Source organism: Castor canadensis, chromosome 3, assembly GCF_047511655.1.
Source record: "Castor canadensis chromosome 3, mCasCan1.hap1v2, whole genome shotgun sequence".
Lineage (NCBI taxonomy): Eukaryota > Metazoa > Chordata > Mammalia > Rodentia > Castoridae > Castor > Castor canadensis.
Window position 1 is genome coordinate 177,471,022 of NC_133388.1, and position 21,425 is coordinate 177,492,446.

Genomic DNA, 21,425 nt, shown 5'->3' on the forward strand with positions numbered 1-21,425 from the left:
AAACATTTGCCTTCTTGTCTTCCCCACTAACTCAGTGGTGATCTTTGGCATCGCTCTCTCCATGCTTTACTACATTCCTTCCTTACATATTTCTTTGCTTAAAATGTTCTCTCTATTCATCACCTAACTCCCATTCATCCTTCAAGTTTTGCCTTAAATGTGACATCTTCAAATATACTTTCTCTTCTGAGAACTTCACATGATATATCATATACCTGGAATAGTAAATATCCATGAATATGATCTAAAATTAACATAAAATATGCATGATCTAAAAAACCTGACTGTACAGAGGTTCATATGTTTATAATTCTTATTTCTACTATTTTATATAGCAATTAGCTCTAACTTTCCCTTGAAGCCTCTAAGCTTCCTAAAGCCAAGGAGCAGCATGTAGTAAGCATTCAACAAGTATTAGTTCATGTGTCCTGCCTCAGTCTGTGTTTTGAATCTCAAGTAATCCTCTAAAACTTCTGCAAGGCATAATTATATACATTTCCCAGATAACAGAAATGAGACTCAAAGAGGGGTATGGTCACAAAAGGTTTCACAGGTGTCTGCAGGTCACAAAGATCAAGGATGATTTAGAATGTATACAACCTCAAGTTAGAGAGGAGAAATCCAAACTAGATTAAAGAAAGGATGTTTATTAACTTTCATAACAGAAAGTCCAGTCACAGTACAGTTCAGAGTTAGCGGACTTTGTAGCTCAATGGTATCCTGAAGAATCCTGATTGGTTTTCACCACTCCATTCTGCTACCACAGACAGCATCATCTTTATCCTCAAGTTAGGGGCCCTTGCAGCACCCAGAACTACAGGCATCTGTTTTACACCTTGTAATAGAGAGCATGCATGACCGTGGTTCTCTTTCCCTAAAACCTCCTCCAAACTTTCCTTCTTTCTCATTGGCCAGGAGTGCATCACATACCCATTATTGAACTAAAACCCTGGCAGTGAAGATGGGTTTACCTTAAGCCAACTGACCTTCAGCTACATTGCTGATCCTCAACAGGGTAAGGGCAGAATGCATGCTGTGGAAGCAACCACAAGGCCCAAATTAGACGGTGATGAAAAGAGAACTTGGTAGTCAAAACCTGTGAGAGCACGAGGTTAATTACTGTTCATATCAATCAGTTTCTCCATCTCCAAAGAGTAGCCTACATACAATGAATATTCAATTAAATGCACTAAAATTGTGATTATTCTAAAAAGGTATGCTTCTGTAGGGAAATAGGATTGGCATGGGATGGGTTTAGACATTAATGAGGAAAAGAAAAATGCCTAGCTTTGCTCTTTCTCTGCAGCATTATCCCCTTCTGTTTCCTATCTTGAAATTCAGGGCCTAGGAATGCTACTGGACTTCCAACATCTCCTGTTCTCTTCTCCTATCACCTCTCACCAAGTGAGACTCTTTCTTCACCTCTGCTCACTACAGTTCCTCTCCTTAGAAAGAAGTTCTGTGCATCATTCTACACCGTCCCTTGAAGTGTACTTGGTTTGCAATTTGGGGGAAAATGGTTTTTTGCAAATGAAAAAAGATGGTGCCTTCAAAATGGCATCTCAAAATAATGCTAGAATATATATGCATTTGCAGTGAAATTTTTTCCTAATACATTTTTTAAAAGAACAACGCTTATAATGTCTACTTTGGAGTTTAATCCCTCATTTTGACAGATTCAATGTTAGTGGCACTCAAATTAAGCAACAATGACAGTGGAAGCATTTTAGGTAAAGACCCCCCAGGATACATGCAGTGTCAATTCAGTAACTAGAACTCTGTTAGGTACAGCAGAGGGTGGGAAAATCAGTGAAACCTGAACAGCGCTTTGAAGGCAAACCATGAGCTGCTGAGCCTATTAAACTGAGTAAATAATTTTAGTGAAAACAAGAAAAGGTAGTGATGAGGACAGAAAAGAGAAAGCAAAAGGCAGCACATTTACACCATGAGCAAAGAGATGAAGGTCACACTTTGTAAAAGGCCATCGAAAAGGTGTTTGATTTGTAAATATTAGGACATGAAATTTCAGGAAAACAAAGCAGAAACTCTCAAAAACAGTTTTGAGTAAATAATTCCAAGTACAAAAACCTAAATCAACTTCTGGGTTTGTAGTCAAAAGAGAGAGCTATGGAGGATTAAAATACTTGTGTGAAAAATAAAGCTACGCATATAGAAAGTAAAAAAAAAACCTGTATTCTGACTTCTGTTTATAGATATCTTAAAAAATATAAATATCTTATAATTTATACACCATGTATTTACTAACAAGGAAAAGTTTCCTTTTGATTTAAGGTTATATAACGAGAAGAAAGCTCTGGTTCATTCTAGAGTTGAACAAACATTTCTTAAGTTCCTATTATGTACCACATTCTATACCAGGTAGTGGAAATCTTGGTGAAGAAGAAGAGGTTGTACCTGCCCTCCAGGAGCTTACAGCTATGGTAGGGGAGGCAGACAGATCAATCTAGGGGACATCCTCAGTACTTTCTGAAGAGATGAAGCATCTAGGGATGGTGTTCAGGAGAGTTCTTGCTATGGTAGCCAGAGCGTACCAGCAGCCTTTCCAATGAAGAGGTCTAAGCTCACATGTGAGTTCAGTAGACCCTATCTTCCCAAGAGGAAGAGGTAGAACTAGGATGAAGTAGACCTTTCTAGAAGAAAGGACTAGCATGAGCAGGTATGAAGAAAATATAAGTCTGGTTTGATGGAGAGGCAATGGGGAAAAAATTGGAGTTATTAGTAAATTGAAAGGTAGGAACAACCTAAATGTCCATGGAAGGAAGAATGGATAAACAAAATATGATACATACATACAATGAAATATTGTTCAGCTTTAAGCAGAAACAAAATTCTGATACATAATCCAGCATGCATGAACACTGAAGACATTATGTTAAGTGAAATAAGGCACAGAAGTGCAAACACTGTACAATTCCACTTATCTGAGGTACTCAGAATAGCCAAATCTATACAGATAGGAAATAGAGTAGTTGGTCAGAGAAAATGAGCAGCCACTGAGAAACGAAGTATGTATTGGTCCAGATTGGGATAGTGAAAATGTTTTGGAAGTGGATGCTGGTGACGATTATACCAGTGTGAATCTACCAAATGTCACATCATTGCACACTTAAAATAGTTCAAATTATATTTTATGCATATTTTACCATGATAAAAAGATAAAATTTAAAAATGAAACAAAACAAACAAAAACATCAGTCTTCCTCATTTCAACTCCCTGAACTATATCTGTAATTGGAAAGAAAAGTACTGAAGATATTTTTATTCAAAGGTGTGAGAGTTTCTTCATCAATAATCTGGCTGTGATTTCCAACTAGAACATGTTTTTTATTGCTATTTTTTGATAGATAGATACATTGTGTATGTTTGCATGTGCACATGTGTGTATGTGAGTAATATTGGTAGCTCAACAGCACCAGACTGCTTTAGAATTTTCCTGGAAAGGAAAGTTTCTCTAAAACAGGTCCCAACCTGACTGGGCCTCTGACTGTGGGAAACCAGAATGGCCTAACCATTGAGAGATCCCATTCTTCTGTGACTAAGGTTACACTGAAAGATTATGTGGAAGCTCTAAACCTTATTTTGTCTACTCAGGATGGCACAAGAAGATCCACAGGATGCACTGGCATCATTCTGTTTATTCAGAAGAACAAGTGGATTCTACTCACCAACTCCATAGTCCTTCCATTCCCAACCCAACACGCACAAGATCATCACATAAAACAAGGGATAGAGCCCTGTTCAACTTCGATGACCTTTTATTCTCATAAGGCTTTGCCTTGAATACACTGACCTTTAGGATGAACTCCTTCTGCACCCATGGTACCTCCACTGCCTCATGTAGAAACCTCTAGCAGCTTCCTGAAATGTTTCATGCTTCTCTGCTTTGACACAACTGGTTGTTTTTATGTAACATTCTCTTCTCTTGGCTATTTGCATGGATGATCCCTTCAAGAAATAATTTATCTTCTCTCCACTGTGAAGCTTTACCTGATCTTGCATCCAGTTGTTGCGATGTTAACAATTCACCTTTTTCTTATTAGAAGATCTGAATGTGATTTTGTGTGTATGTGCCATGCATTGCAAATATTTATTAACATTCATGCTAGCACATGACTAGACCCCAGAGGCAAGTGACTACTTATTGAGCATTACCAACCTAGTGTCTAGCCAAGTAACTAACTCGCGGGAGGTATTCAGTCATTATTTATAGTATGAGTATAGAAAGATGGAAAGATTTTTATTCAATCCTACTCATTGCCTTCTTCTGAATAACTTGCTTATTTTTCAGAAGAACACATACAGGCTGCTCTCAAACTGTGTAATTCACCAAAAATATAATAAATCACAGAACCATAGTACTGTCCTGAAACTACTCATTTACTTGACTGCCATCTGCAGAGCAGAGTCTGTCTTGTTCATCTGTCTTCCTGCAAAGCCTAAATAAACAGTTGTATTAATTCCACACCCAGTAAATATTGCTAAATGAATGAACGGCCTTAGAAACACATATTCTAATCCCCATTATTAGCTACTACAATTGAGATAGATTGTTTAAGATTTCATCTTACGTCTTGCTTCTAGCTAGACATGAAGTTACTGAAGCACATGATCCTTCTGTCACACCCCCCTCATATAAGGTGCTTATTCCAGATGCTCTCCAAATATCTGTTTATTTAATGGAGGTGGCTCATTCATTACATTCTGCACTCAAATTCAGCATAGACTACCTTCCAGGAGTGATCTGAGCATCACAAAAGATTTATGACTTGAGAATGTGTTTCTTATGATTAGAAACACATTCTCAACACTCTTGTCTTTGCTACTTCCAGTAATAGGACCACAAAACTAAATATTCAGTTACCTAGCCTCCCTTGCAAGTAGCAGTGGCTATAGACAGGTTCTAACCTAGAGAATATAAGCAGAAGTTTGATGGAAAGCATACAGGAACTGAAAACAAGGACAGCTTAACACCACCCTGCCCTCTTTCAACTCTCTACCTTGAATGTAGATGTGATATCTAGAGTGACTACAGACAATGATAAAAGGTCAAAAGAAAAAGTCACATTGGCTCTAATATCATTGGGCTACTAAAACTTTGTTCTTAATTGGCCACCTGATAGCATGTAAGGAAAGTAATTGCCTCATTAATAATCTTCAGGTGAACAACTACAAAATGGGACATGATTCCACTTTATCCAATAGCATATGATTTGTTAGCCTTCTTAAAGGGGAAAATGAAAAGAAAATTGATATCCTAGGAAAATACTATGGCCCAGGGTTTCATAACTGCCATTATGACTCAAAAGTTGAAAAAGTATAGTAGCATCTCACCAGGAAGAGGTACATGAAGAATGTATACTGTTATTAAAAAACACTATTATCTCAGAGGTAGAATCAATCCAGATGACACTGTGAAGACCTGAGAGAAAAATTCTCTTACTCAGAGGGAGGCCTTTTGGTCCCCAGAGCAATACTAGATTATTCATGAAAATTTCTGCACAAATCAAAGGGAATGTGTTCATTGATATCAGAACATTGATGTCTCCACATGAAAATACATCAAGTGTACGAGAAAGGTTTTTCTCCCAAACTCAGGTTTGGAGAGCAGATTATGAGAAGCCTATGAGAACTGGACATAAGCAAGGTGAGATGCAGCTCAGTTGCTTTCCCTAAGATGTTTGTCTGTAGGCTGAGATTGGCACAGCCCCAGCCACAGAAGAGGGAAATGCAGAACAGCTGCTTCTCCTAGGTTATTTACGTTCAGAGGAGCAGGAGCGCAGGTTTCTCCTGTTACAATGTCATGCCCCTCCCCAAGAACCACTGCTCCACCCTGTTTACCACTAGGTATGAAAGACTTGCTGAAGGAGGATGCAAGGCTTTTTGCTTTGGGGGCTTTTGCTTTGAGGCTTTTGGACAAAGGGAGGCATTTTGATGTGGGAGGCTTTTGCAGAAGGATAAAAATTGCTGAAGGGAAAAGAATTGCTAATGGGGAATTGCTAGCAAATCTGAGGGCCAAGACTTTAAGAAAGCTAAAGAAAGAACATGGAACAGTGCAAGTCTGCATGGAGAACTTTATATATAGGCTTTAGAAAAGCTAAGCTAAAGAAAAGCTAAAGAGAACATGGGACAGTGCAAATCTAATTACTGGGACTTTGAGTTATGCTAATGCAGTTGTTAGACATGGCTGTTGTTTGTAAGTCTGAGCACCGAGGCTTTAAGAAAGCTAAAGAGAGAACATGGGACAGTGCAAGTCGGGGGACAAAGACTTTAAGAGAGATTATGCTAAAGAAGAGCTAAGAAAAATCATGGGACAGAGCAAGTCTAAGGAAAGAGGTTTTAAGCAAAGCTTTAAAGAAGACTTTAGAAGCAAGGTTTTAAAAAACTATAAAGGAGTAAGGCCTTAAAGAATAAAGACAGAGAAAAGAGCAGAGTAAAATGAAGAGAATAAGAGAGAAAAGAAGCAATGAGGGTTGTGTGTCTCCACCCGAGCACCCAAAACACCTGATCCGACTTTCTGTCTGTCTGTCTATCCTGTGTCTTTTCTGCATCTCCCATCGCCCCCAGTTAGCCCCAGTTAGGTTCAGTAATAACCAGGAGTGAGAGAAAGCTTGCTCCCACAAAGGCACAAGAGAAAAAAAGCTCACTCCACTCAGGGTTTGTTTAGCTGAAAGAAAGGGAGCGCAATGTCTCCTTAGGGATAGGAACCTGCCCAGCAAACACCTGTTAGGGCAGGGATTAGCAAACAACGGACCATTGACCAAATTCAGTCTGCCACATTTACATATGGCTTGTGACCCCAAAATAGTTTTCATGTTTTAAAATGACTAGAAAAAAATAAAAAAGAAAATATTGTTGGGTCTGGAGGATCAGAAGACAAAATGACCCAGTGCCCCGTCCCCCATGAGAGCACTATGAGCCCTACATCCTGTAAAGGGACAGGTGTCTTCACAAGTCATGGCCCCCTGGGGATGCCTCAAAATGCCACAAGGTCGATAACCAGGAGGCTTTCACAAGACTGTGTACATGTTCCTGCAGAGATATGTCAAAAGACCACTCCACCCATGATTCCTGACTCCTCTCCCCAACAAAAAGGACAAAATTTTTAAAAGAACAAATCCTATGTAAATAACAAGGAGCCACCAATTTTCTGTCTGTCTTTAGGGAGAGCTTTTCCTTTCTCTCTAATAAATCCTACTATGTGTGCTGACCTTCTTGTCTCATGAGTCAATCTGCTGCCTCACAAGCCAACTCTTTGGCCTGTGAAGGCAAGAATTCTCAACACCAGCCCGTGAGGTTTCAGGTGACCATGAAGGGACACATCCCCTGGACCAAGGTCACAAGGACTTTCTGTGTTTACTGGGACCCTGGCTTCCCCTGGGAAACTCATACCACAGTTTCTTATGACTTTCTTGAGTTATTGCTGCACCTAGTTCGACACACCCCTTGGTCTACACCAGTTCTGAGTTGGCTGCTGGGTGCCAGCCAAGGCAAGGGTATCTCATGGAACTGAGGCCCAGGGGGGAACCTGGCAGGGGTGAGGACCAACATGTGTGTCACGAGCCACGCATGCGCCCTTACCCCACAACCCCACAAGGGGAGGAGGGGAAGTGTTAGTGCATGTGGGGATGCAAACCTGGCCTGCTTGGCTCCCTAGGCGCAGCAGTGTTGCCTGCTATAGCTAGGGCAATCCATGGAAAGGGCCCAGCTCATGTTCAGAGTTGCCACTGCCACCAGCCACAAATGCACAGCAACAAACTGCAACTGCTGCCACTCCCCAAAAAGGGATGAGGAAGGAGGAACGGCGGGCCTCAGGAGCAGGCCTGGGTAGATGGGGTCACTTGTCCCAGGCATGGGGGAGGGCAGCAGCACCTTGCCTAGCCTCGTTTTACACCCAAGCCCGACCTGCTGCAGAAAACAGTGAGGGAAACAAAGTCACCAAAACCATATTTACAGAAGCAGGGAGTTTATTATGCTGGCAGACTCAGGAGAAATAATTTCTCAAAGCCCTGAGCCCTGATCTGTGTCAGGAGGTGGGCTAAATACTTACAGAGTTTACCCCTCACCCCGATATGGAATGTGGTCACAGTTACAGGAAACATTAAAGAGAAAACTATAGGCTTACAACTTTGCAGAGCTAACAAAAAGCTATTTATAGACTCAGAGTGGGAAAACCAAGGCAAATACCAGACACAGTAAATCCCAAAAAAATAGCTAAGCTGGCCCAAACAGACCAACCCAGCCCTTACAGCCAATTCTTATCCCAAAGTTACGGTCCCCAAGAAGCAGTAATGTAATCTTCAGGAACAGCTGAAGAAATGGTCTCCAGGCTTCTCATTTAAAACTTCCTACACTTTTGGCCTCAGCATAAAAAATTTCCTCCAAATATTGACACTATTGTCCCTTTGTGACACGGTGATTGCCCTGTGACTCCCTCTGAGCACCCTTCTCTAACTCTACAGGCATTTCTCCAGGTGATTCATCCCTTTGTTAAAGGGAGCCTTTCCATTTGGCTGCCTGCTTTTGGTGATATAAGGCTAAAAGGCAGGATCCTAGAGATTTTCATTGCATCTGTAGGGTGGCCCAGTCCAACAAGTCACTACATTTCCTTCAGTCCTGGCCACAGATGGCAGAAGTAAATCACGGGACAGGAATGCCTGCTCTTGTCAAGTCAATCCCCAGTTGGGAAACTGATGAAAGGGGAGTCTGACAAGTTTTTCTAGATGGGACCTGCCCCCTTAAGTCTTCCGGCCCCAGTAACCAAGCAGTCTCTGCTGGCCTGTCTACTAAAATATGGGAAAGAAGAAAAAAAGCCCTGATCTTTCTTTGTATTGAGGCCTGGCCCCAATATCCCTTGGGTGACCAAGAGAAGTGGCCTTCAGAGGGCTCCTTAAATTATAATACCATACTCTAATTAGACCTTTCCTCTAAAAGGGAAGAAAAGTGGACTGAGGTCCCCTATATACAGCTTTTCTTTTATCTATGGGACCACCCAGAATGGCTCTATAATTGCTATCTAGATACTCAAATACTGGCTGTTCTTTGTAAGCTACAGAATAAACATGGGGAAGGAGGACCAGAACAGCCCCTTACCAGTGACAAGGCCCCTGTCCCTACTGCTCCCTCTACTACTCCACCCTCTGCCCCACCTTCTGAACCACCCCAATATTTGGGACCTCCTAATAGATGTTTCCCCCTTTAACAGGCAGTGGTAGGAAAAGGGTGAGTCTATGTCCCCTTCCAGTTATCAGAGCTAAGGGAGATTAAAAAGGATCTGGGTAATTATACTGACACCCCACACCAATATATCCAGGCCTTTATTTCTGTGATCCAAATCTTTGAATTGGCATGGAAGGACATCTACTTCCTATGGATTGATGGGTCCCAGGGCTTCCTGTCCAGACTCCACTTCTTAACATCAATGTTGAGGAGCCTCAGGTAGCCATAATAGTTGAGAAGCAAAAGGTCATTTTCCTCCTACAGTGGAGCCTGCGTCTCTGTCCTCCCTTTCTCTCCAGGTCCCCGGTCCAAAAATAAAATAGTCATTTGGGGCATATCTGGCCAGCCTCTTGATGTTATTTCACCCAACCTCTGGTCTGCTTCTGGGGGAACCTCCACTTCTGTCACTCTTTCCTTGTGGTCCCTGAAACTCCAATACCCCTCCTGGGGTGAGACTTGTTGTCCCAACTTAAAGTTCAAATTCTACTTCCCCCCAGGGAATACTTCTGTTTCCCCCTCATTGAAGAACAGTAGATCCCACAGTTTAGATTGATGGTACAACTGTCTGTCAAGCAAAAACTGCTCTTCCTGTACAAATAAAGCTAAAAGATCCCCTCTGGTGCCCCCGTCAAAAGCAATATCCCCTAAAGCCTGAAGGGCAACAGGGTATATTGCCCATTATTAACTCCCTAAAACAGCTGGGACTTTAGTGGAATGCTAAAGCCCCTATACCACTCCTATTCTTGCTGTCTTTTTTTTTTATTTCTTTTATTCATATGTGCATACAATGTTTGGGTCATTTCTTCCCCTTTCCCCCACCCCTTCCCTCTCTCTTCCTACCCCCTCGTTACAAGGCAGAAACTATTTTGCCCTTATCTCTGATTTTGTTAAAGAGAGAGTATAAGCAATAATAGGAAGGACCAAGGGTTTTTGCTAGTTGAGGTAAGGATAGCTATACAGGAAATTGACTTGCATTGCTTTCCTGTACATGTGTGTTATATTCTAAATTAATTCTTCTCGAACTAACCTTTTCTCTAGTTTCTGGTCCCCTTAAGGGGCCAAACAAATAGAGGTAGGTTCAGGACCTCCAACTCATTAATGAGGCTGTCATTCCCCTTCATCCAATTGTCCCCAACCTCTATACTCTCTTGGCCCAGATACCCCCCAGAAACTCAATTTTACTTTGTGCTAGATCTAAAGGATTCATTATTCTGCATTCTTTTACATCCTGATAGCCAGCCCCTGTTTGCCTTTGAGGAACCCACCAATCCCTCACAACAGCTGACATGGACGGTGTTGCCTCAGGGCTTCAGAGACAGCCCCTACCTTCTTGAGCAAGCCCTAACTAAAGACTTATTGGATTGGCAACACCCAGGGTTCACCCTTCTCCAGAGTATGTTGATGACCTACTCTTGTATGGATCCACTAAGCCCCTTGTTTCCAGAGCAACTGAATCCCTTCTAAGCTTTTTGGCCTCTTGAGGTATCAGTGGGATATCTGAGCAAGGAAAAGGACAATGTAGCTAAGGGATGGCCTGAATGCTTAAGAGCCTTGGCAGAAGTCTGTCTCTTTAATCCCAGAAGCCCAAAAACTAATTCTTGGCCAGCTCCTGACCATATACACTCTTCATGGTCTGGGAGGACTCCTAATCTCGAAAGGGGGACTATGTCAGATAACTGACTGCTCAAATACCAGGTTCAGCTCTTAGAATGTCCAGATATAAGCCTCTGAAGTTGTTCTGCTTTAAATCCGGCATCCCTTCTCCCCACAGAGGGCCCAAATACACACTCATGTGAGGAAGTACTAGCCAAATGCTATTCAGCTAGGCCTGACCTCCTTGATCAGCCACTTCCAGATTCAGACCTCACCCTCTTCACAGATGGTTGCTCATCAGTCCAAGAGGGAATGATGGGCGGGGGCAGCTGTGGTGTCTCTCACTCACATCCTATGGGCTGAGCCCCTGCCTCCTTCCACTACTGCCCATTGGCTGAGTTGATAACTCTCACCAAGGCATTACAACTATCTCAGGGAAAAAGTATCAATATCTATACAGGCTCTAAGTATGCCTTCCTGGTTCTCCATGCCCATGCAACCCTTTGGAAAGAACGAGATTACTAACTACAACAGGATCTCCCATTAAACACTCTCGAGCAATCATAGACCTCCTACAAGCAGCCCTACTCCCAAAGCAGGTGGCAGTAATCCATTGCCCTGGGCACCAATGATTTGGGGATGAAATAACAAAAAGAAACAATAGAGCTGATATGGCAGCAAAAAAGGCTGCCCAAAAACCTTATGTTCAAACCCCCGTCTATGAGAATAATCTCTTCTCCCCCCACTAACTGTCCTCAATACTCGCCCACTGAACTCCAACAGGCCCCTGAGCAAGGGTATCACCTTAACCACAGGGGATGGTGGATAACTCCTAAGGACAAGCTATTTCTTCTATAAAGTAGTCAATGGAAGGTGCACAAAACCTTACCCCAATCCTATCACTTAGGGTTTCATAAGACTCCCTTGCTGACTAGTCAATTATTTGAGGGGATAAAACTCAAAGATACCCTCCAAGATATTATCCAGGGATGTGAAATTCATCAGCACAACAATCTTCCCTGCCTGTCCCTGGGACCCAGAGATGAGGCACATATCCTGGGGAAGACTGGCAACTTGACTTCATTCACCTGCCAGAAGGCCCAACCTCTAGATTACTCCTGGTCTTAGTAGATACATTTACTGGATGGGTAGAAGCATTCCCCTGTTCCTCTGAAGAGCCCTAGATTTGGACTTCCCCGGAATCTCCAGAGCAACAATGGGCCGGCTTTCTGAACCAAAGTCACCCAGGGGATCTCTAAGGCTTTGAGAATCAAATACCACCTCCACTCTGCCTGGAGACCCCAATCCTCTGGTAAGGTGGAATGGGTCAATGAACTCCTTAAGAGACATTTATCTAAGTTGGCTTAAGAAATTCACCTCCCCTGGCCAAGGCTGTTACTGATGGCCCTGACCCAACTCAGTAATACCCCAAACTCACTCGGTCTGACACTGTTTGAGGCACTATATGGGAGACCATCTCTTCAAAATGAACTCCTCCTGGACACCAAGACTGCCAATTTTGTGTTCCACACCACCCAGCTAGCCAAATTCCAACAGATTCTTTCTGAGCTAGAACAAGATGAGCCAAGGGGAGACTCTTACCCACTGTTTTGCCCAGGCGATATGGTCTTAGTTAAACTTCCTCATTCCTCTTGTGGCCTCTCTGAAGCTCCTTGGGAGGGGCCATACCCTGTCTTGTTATCTACCCCCACTGGAATTAAGGTTGCTGGACTGGATTCCTGGATTCTCATCTCCCAAGCCAAATGTTGGACACCTGAGCCGGATAAGCCCACCCCAAAACCACACTCAGCTCTGCTAGCCTACTCCTGTGAACCAGTGGAAGACCTCAAATACCTCTTCAAAAGAACCACGTCAGACACATAACTTGTGTTTTCTCTCTCCTCTCTCCCTCTCTGTGGGTTGTTTACAATCTTGTTCCCCTCATCTTGAGTGCTGGTTTGTAGGCAACCTCTCCCACTGAGTGGACCTGACTCCAGTGATTAGTCTTAAGTGGCAGGTACCTTATCCTGTGTGCCCTATTCCTCGTGCTCCACTTACTCTCATAATCTGTGTCTTACAGATTCCTGTAACAATGGATTCCTACCTCCCTTGTAGATGCAAAGTATATCGCCACCACCTTGGGGCAATCAACTTGATTTATGTGTCAAACAAGGACCTACTTTCTGCCTCCATGGGGGACAAACATACATAATGGGGCCACACTGGGGCTCTTGTTACATCTGTTATCCAGCTGTGCCTCCTAGAGACTTGGTTCCAGCCCCTGTCCCTCTTCCTCCATGTATAAAGACCCTCCCTTCTCCTCCAGTTACAGACATACCTCTTCATAACCTGACTCCAGCCCCTGTAGACCCAACACTGCCACAGTGTCCCTGCACCTCTGCCTATTCCCATATGCCACAAAGATGTTACAGAACAGACAGAGTCCTTTCCTGTTATACAAATGGGAAAAGATACTCAATTTGAAATTTAACAACTGAAAGCTACTGGGGTTGTGGAGCTCCAGTTTGCCCTATGGTGACAGGCCCTGTCTTCTGGGTGTCTAAGCCAAAAGACTGGCTTGAAAGCCTCCCTCAACCCAGTAGGACTTCTGACTTAGACCCCACATCGACAGACTACTTAATTCCACCCATCATCTCCTAAACTACACAAATCCCTCTTCAGTGAGAACTGCTAGCTGGGCCTCTCCCCAAGTCTCTCACAGTTATTGGCTACCCCCATAGACTCACTTGGAACTTTTCTAGGTAAAATATCAGGCCATCCCCTAACAAAACCCAGCATTGCCAAGGTAAAATTGACCCATCAAGCCCCCCAATGCCTCCAAAGTCTACATGGGTCAAGGCCACTGGGGAAAATTCCTAAAGACCTTTGTGCTAAAATAACACTATCAACTGATCTAACATTTTGTCCTCAGTGTTTGCCCTTTCCTGGAACTTATTTTGTTTGTGGAACTGCAACCTATGCCTGCCTGCCTCCCGATTAGAAGGGAATCTGCACTCTAGCCCTTCTAACCCCACAAATCAATATTATCCCTAACAACCAATCTCTCCTATTCCTCTAGCAGCCTACACTCAATCAAAGAGTGCCATTCAATCATTCCCCTACTAGTAGCCATAGGTATCACCACTGAAATAGATGCTGGCATTGGGGGCATCACCTTGTCAGTTCATACTTATCAAAAATTATCAAAAGAAATTTCTGATGACACAGAACAAGTTACCCAGTCCTTAGAGGCTTACAACACCAAGTAGATTCACTTGCATCAGTAGTGGTCCAAAATAGGCGTGCACTTAACCTACTAACTGCTGAAAAGGGTGGAACATGCCTTTTCCTAGACAAGGAGTGTTGCTTTTATACTAACAAATCTGGGGTGGTCAGAGACATGGCCTGACAATTAAGAGAATGCATTACAAAAAGGAGACAGAAATTAGCCAATTCATGGTCCTTCTGGGACAACATGTGGAGCTTTGCTCCTTGGGTATTATCTCTAGCTGGTCCCCTCTTTATGCTTCTCCTGGCACTTCTATTGGGCCTTGTATACTAAATGTTCTTTCCAAGTTTGTATCTCAACGGGAGCAAAAGATAAAATTTCTGCTCTTAGTTAAGGAATACTCACCTCTGCCAACACATGACCCCTCTGTCCAGTTCTACTGGAGTCCCCTGGAGACCACACAGGTCAACCCATGAGATGAGTGCCCCAGCACCTTCCCTCCCACTTCTGCTCCACTGTCATCAGGAATAAGCCAGATGAGACGCTGCCCCTTTTCCCCAACAGCAGTTGGGTGCTCATCTCAGAGGGGAGACTTGTTTGGTCTGGGGGATCAGAATACAAAATGAGCCAGTACCCCATCCCCCATGAGAACACCGTGAGCCCTACATCCCGTAAAGGGACATGCAGCTTCACAACTCATGGTCCCCCAGGAATGCCTCAAAATGCCACAAGGTCGAAAACCAGGATGCTTTCACAAGACTGTGTATATGTTCCTGAGAGATATGTTAAAAGACCACTCCTGACTCCTCCCCCAACAAAGTGTGTTCTTACAGAGATATGTGAAAAGACTACTCTACCTCTGACTCCCGGCTCCCCTCCCCATCAGAAAGGACCAAATAAAAAAAACCCTATGTAAACAACAGAGAGCTACCGATTCGCCGGGCTCCCCGTCCATCTCTAAGGGCAGCTTTTCCTTCCTCTCTAATAAATCCTACTTTGTGTGTTGACCTTGTTGTCCACAAGTCAGCCTGCTGCCTCACAAGCCAATTCTTTGGCCTGTGAAGACAAGAACTCTCAACACAGCCCACAACAATATTTTGTCACACTTAAGAATTACACAAAATTCAAATTTCAATGCTCATAAATAAAGTTTTATTGGAACACAGCCAAGTTTATTTATCTATGCACTATGTCAGCTTTTGTGCCATAATAGCAGAGGTGACTAGTGTAGCAGAGACTATGTAGCCAGCAAAGACTGAATTATTTAATATCTGGCCTTTACAGAAGTATTTGCTGATCCTTCCTCTAGGGTACATTACAACCATTTCCTGGAGAACAGTGGGATATGAGCCAGGCCCCTCTATCCTAACAGCAAGTAACGGGTCTTTGCAGGAGTCCATTTGTACTGTGTCCACTGTCCTTTACTCCTAGGCAATTTAAATGAGCTTGATTGTGTTTAATTTTATCATTTGGGTCAGGCTATATGGAAAGCAAAATATGATTTACAAACCTCTCCTTGGTCACTTAACTGTGGTTTTCCATGTACATGCTGAAGGTGACCACTTGTAAATACAGGGAGAAATCATTTTCTCCCTACCAAAAACAACAGGGTTGAAATACAAATATCCAAGCATGCAACTCAGCAGCATTAAACAACAAGCATGTTCATCTCCAGGAAGTCTAAGTAACCAGTGATCGATGACTCCCTAATCCATGCAAAGGAGGTGGGGAAGGGGCAGGTACCAGGCTCCAGTGCTCACACTTGTAATCCTAGCTACTTGGGAAGCTGAGATCAGGAGGATAACGGTTTGAGGCCAGCCCAGGCAAATAGTTTGCACAACACCCCATATCCATACATAACTAGAGCAAAATGGACTGGAGGTTTAGCTCAAGCAGTACAGCACCTGCTTTGCAAATGCAAAGGACTGGGTTCAAGCCCCATTCCCACCAAAAAAAAAAAAGGAGGCTGGGGAGAAGGAAAGTACTTCATCAATGAAAAGAAAGGGGAAGAAATAACATGGAAAGTGAAGGACTAGACCCACAAAATATACTCAATTTTCCTCATGAGTTTCCCTGTAATAGCCCTGATAACAATGGTGAGGCCACTGGAGCTGAGCCCAGATGATCTCCTGTTCCACCCAGATGTTCAGACCATGTGCAGCTGTGTCAGGACATTGTATCCTCAGAGCCACATGGTACACACTCACTCCGGTTTGCTTCTCTACACAGACACTTTCATCTTTGTAAAACTGTTTGTTGTAAGGGAATCTCATTCCCCAAAGACCATGTAAGTGTAATCACCACATAAAATATTCAACCATTTTGCCCATGAGAGTTGAATGAGACAATCTAAATATAGCAGATAGTAAAATAATGCTTAACTTGCATATTTTTAGTGGGGAAAGGCTTTGGACAATTGTAAGGCACATACAGTAACTTTTCTCATTCATGACGAGGATATAATGAAGAGGACATTCATGAAGAAGAAATAATACTCAAATTCCATGAAGTCATGGATGGGAATTCAGGTATCACTTTGTAAGAGTGATAAGTGATCTCCATTGGTGAATTTAAAGTATTTTAACTATGATACTATAAAGAAGGACTTCATATTGTGAATTGGTACCCACACATGCCTATATGCATGTATGTATGCATGTATGTATCTAGTATCTGGCTAGCTATGCAACCAAGCTGGTTCAACATATATTGAATCTAGATTTTATCATATGATGCCTTACTACATGTGATCTACTCTGACTTTTTTCTCAATTCATTCCACTAAGTGAAAACAAAAATAAATAAGGCAAACATAAAACAACTGAACAGCAGAGAGAAGGCAGACCATCTAAAGACCTAAAGGAATACCATGGATGGGAGCTTCTCAGGATTTCTTCTTACCTCATATTCTTCAGACTTGGAGCTGAAAAGTTCCAGGCAAAATATAAGACACAACAAAAGCCTGTTCTCTCTAGACAAAGGACTAGGAAAGGGAAAGCCTAAAAAGAATGAAAAACTTTTAGACCATAACTGCTCTTCTGAAACAATACAGACAAAAATATGGTTTACCATTCATTCTAGCAAAGGCTGGGTAGAGAGACTTCTAACCTCACTGGGTTGTACACCAGCAACCCAACAAGATACTGTCCTAGGAAGCTAAGCAGCTGACATGTCTGTCCACAGGTAACAAGGCTACCTCCTCATCTCTAATGTCAATTGAGTGACTTTTCCCATTACCAGCCAAGAAAAAGCAAGACCCTCTTCCCAGGGTGGTGACAGGAGGAAGTGTGGTGAACAGAGGACTTCCACCAGCACTCAGCCACATGAAGAGGCTCTACCTCTCAGATATCAACTGAGGTCAATTTGGAAGCCTAGACTCTAACTCACCTGGCAGTAGCTAAGTGGTATCCATTTCTTTCCTTGGCCAGAGTGATGTTAAAGAAAACCAAAAAAAAAAAAAAATTAAATATGCTCCAGTCTCATAAAATGAAAATATCTGTTTCAATTTTAAAAAAATCACCTATAACCAAAACCAGAGTCTCAAACTGAGTGAAAAAAGATAATCAATATATGCCAACATCAGAATGACAGGAACGCGAGGCTGGTGGAGTGGCTCAGAAGGTACAGTGCTTGTCTAGCAGGTGCAAGGCTATGAGTTTAAACCCCAGTACCACAAAAATAAATAAATAGATAAATAAAGATGACACAGATGTAGAAATATCTGCCAAGATTTTAAAGCATCCATGCTAAAAATGATTCAATGAGCAATTATATCTGACCTAAACAGAAAAAAAAGATAGCTTTAGGCAATAAAGTACCTGTAAAGAAACTGAGGACATAAAGAACAACAAAGAGAAAATACTTGAACCAAAATATATAATAACCGAAATAAAAAACAGTGGCTTGCTCAAGAGCAGAATGGAAGAAACAAAAGATTTACTATAATAGCAGCTACTTGGGAGGAAGAAATTCAGTGGAAAAGCAAGAATAAGAAGAAAACAGATTTTAAAATATGAGTTGGAGAATGAGATGAAAACAGATTTTAAAATATGAGTTGGAGAATGAGATGACAAATAAAGATAAACTAATATCTCTAATACAGTTTCTATTGACAATCTGACTGCATTCTCCATCAAATCAAGCTAATGGAAAAAGGGGGCAAAATCGTTAAGTATGTACATATTACAACCTGGGGTACAAGAAGGGAAACTCAAATAGTGTAGAATTAACTCAGATGGAGGACTTTATCTTGCTCACTGAGGTAGGTATTAAAAAGAGGGAAAGACTTAGTGATGCTAAGCAATGGGTTTAAGACCATCATGAAAACAGCAAGAGAAAGGAAAACCAGAACTGTTTCATCACCATTAAGAACTGAGTTATATTTAAGTACAATTTAAAATTCAGTCTCTCGGTTGTACTAGTCTCATTTCAGAAGACCATGTGGCTGTGGCTACTATCCTAGGCAATACAGGTTACAAATTAACTCAGCATCTCAGAAAGTCCTATGAGATAGCACATGTTTAAGGGATTATCAGTGCTTTTCTCTCCAGTGTCAAAGTTAATTCATTTTGTTCCATACAATTAAAAAAAAAAACTGAGGTCAGAAATTACTTTCAAAAATTATTTCCTATCATTGTTTAATTGTTGTTAGTGATCTAAGTAATCATATCTACACTTTAGGAAAAAGAAAACACAATGTCATAATTAGGAACTTTATAAAATGTTTAGCCCTTTGAGAATGAACAAGTTTTATAACCTACCTATTGCTCTTTCATACACATTTCAGACATGATTTTATAAAAGCAACTGACTGCCTAGTTAGTTATTTTAGACAACTGTCAGGTCTTTGAATAATCTACTCCCCAACCTGGTTGCTTCTGTGTCACAAATTACAGTTATTTTCCTGTTACAAGCTTTTAGAGACCCAAGATTATCTCTGAGGGGGATAGAGATAAATTGGGATTCAGAGATAAATCAGCTCTGGTAAAGCTCACAGTCAATTAAAATAGTGGCTCCCAAATGTCTATCCAGAGAGGAGAGAAATACTGAATGAAGCTTTCATAGGTTTTCAGAAAAATGGAAAAGTAGACAGCCTTGTGAGTTTCCATTGGCAAATGGTTTCAGTGTAAAGGCCTATTCTGGTATTGTTTTCCCTGCATTTTTAGTGTTAATTATCTTTTATGAAGTTAGATAAAAGATGGTAAGTGTATGTTTGTGCTTGTGTATATGACTTAACATTAACAAAGGAAAAAGCTACAGAAACTATATGTGTCCTCCACTTAAAAAAAAACCTATAAAAGCTAAAAGTCTAAGTATTTCTATGCTATTGACCAAAAATAAACTGACCAACAGTTATGCTGCAGATGATATAGGAGAAGGGAGGATGGGAATAAAAGCTTCAGAGAAAATAAAGGCTGTGAAATTGAGAAAGACAATGATTACTTTTCAGTGAAGAAAAACAGAAAGCCTTCATAAGACTCTGGTATAACAAATAAGTCTGAAAAAGAAGTCAAGCTTCCACAGATAGATCAGGGAAAGGTGTCCAAGCAAAAGAACCAATTTAAAAGAATATTAGCAAAAGAGGGAGCATTTATAAGGAATAGCAAGTCCCCTGGAGCCTACCATTTATGAAACAAAATCATGGCGGCAGCTGGGGGATACAGCTAAATGGTAGAACACTTGCCTAGCATGGGTAAGGCCCTGGGCCCAATGTCCACCACCAGAAGGAACAAGAACCAAAAAACACTTGAAAGAAATCATGAAGAAGAAACAAAAGGATAACCTAGGTGCCATTAAAATGAGCAAGCAGGGTTTGGGGTATTAGCATAAGGAGTTTAGAATTATTTTTCCCTAAACAATTATATAATCAATAAATGTTTCAAGTAGGAAGATGCTTAGTTCATGTTGTTTCAATATTTGGATGTGTAAACACACAGTAACAGTATGCATGTTCGATGTGTTGATAAATACGCATCCTTCAAGGTATAGTTTGTCTATTAAAAACCTCTTGCCTGAAGTCTGAGGGTATAGCACAGAGGAGCATGTGCTTAGCAAAAGCAAGGCTGGGACCCTACTGCCACAAGATAACAAAAACAACCTCTCGCCCTGTTCTATACCTATGTTCCTCACTCTCAACTCTCAAATTATCTACCCACACTACTCAGGCCAGTGCATTCCCACTTCTTCAAGTCATTACCACAAAGCTAGTTATTCAATAAATCATATTTTTGTTGTTAATCAACATCATTACTTGTGGCCCCTTAAGTCCTGGACCCATGGCAGAAACTAAATGATGACTGCTAATACATATTCCAAAGCCCTTCTACCCCCTCCCATTAGTCCTGCAGCTGGGCACTTGTGGGCCTGCATCTCATGAGCCTCTTAATCACATCCATGCACATTGCTCCAGGAGATAACCAAAGAAGCAAAACTACAAGCAAATAGCAGACAGCACAATTGTGTGTTTAAGAAAGGATTTATATTCCTACTCAGCTTTTCAAATCAGATGATGCTTCCAAAATATTGTACCACTTTTCTTATTGGTCTCTAGCTTCTTGGCTGGTATACAAAAACAAATAGCTAAAGACAAAAGTCTAAAGCATTCACTCTGAAAGATTAGCAATCATTTTATGGTGGTATAAATTATTTCTAAAGATGCTTCCAGTCACTTCTCAATGTGATAGCCATTAAAACATTGTAAACACCAACTGTTACTACTTAACTCTCTTTTTAAGATTAGGGAGGAGGGGGAAGAAAGCAAGAACACAGCTCAAATCAAAGAAAACCTATCCATCTAACTGCTTGCCTCCCTGGCTGCTGCTGATATCCAAAGCTGTGAGGAAAAAAGGCACCTATTTAAGTTCATGTTTCCATATCCAGGTGAGTCCTCCTGCTTTACTGTATTGTATCTTCACTGGTTCCTTCCCTCAAGTCTATCAACATGCTCACATCTTTTATGTAAAACCTCCCATCATCCTCCCAAAAAACAGTTCCCTTCCTCTTCTTCCCCACAGTAAGACTATTTAAAATGCATTATTGTTTAATGTGTAAGCACACCTCCATGGACATCATTCTAAACATTTTATAAGCTAGGGTAGATTGAGTTACTATTTGATAAATAAGCACTTACCACCCCTTGGGGCAGAGTATGTGTTTCTTTTTCTTTTTTATACTGGTTGAAAAGACTTTTTAAATTTTTTTATTGTTGTGCTGGGAGTACATTGTGCCATTTACAAAAGTTCTTACCATACATCAAATATATCATACTTGAATTAACCCCTCCATCAGTCTCCTTTATCTCTCCTCCTCCAATTCCTAGAATAGTTTCAGCAGATCTCATTTTTCCATTTACATACATGTGTGCACA

General features: G+C 41.5%; 1 protein-coding gene across 11 annotated transcripts in view; it reads right to left on the reverse strand.

The window, feature by feature from the left end:
* Positions 1 to 21,425, reverse strand: part of Samd12 (sterile alpha motif domain containing 12) — a 412,402-nt gene that overhangs the window by 365,904 nt on the left and 25,073 nt on the right. Inside the window, exon 2 of one of the 11 annotated variants that reach the window (XM_074069107.1) lies at positions 987 to 1,033. The exons of the other annotated variants lie outside the window; for them this stretch is intronic. Coding sequence (XP_073925208.1) covers positions 987 to 1,032 — 46 coding nt within the window. The 5' untranslated portion in view covers position 1,033. The remainder of the gene's footprint in view (positions 1 to 986; positions 1,034 to 21,425) is intronic. 11 annotated transcript variants of the gene reach the window in all.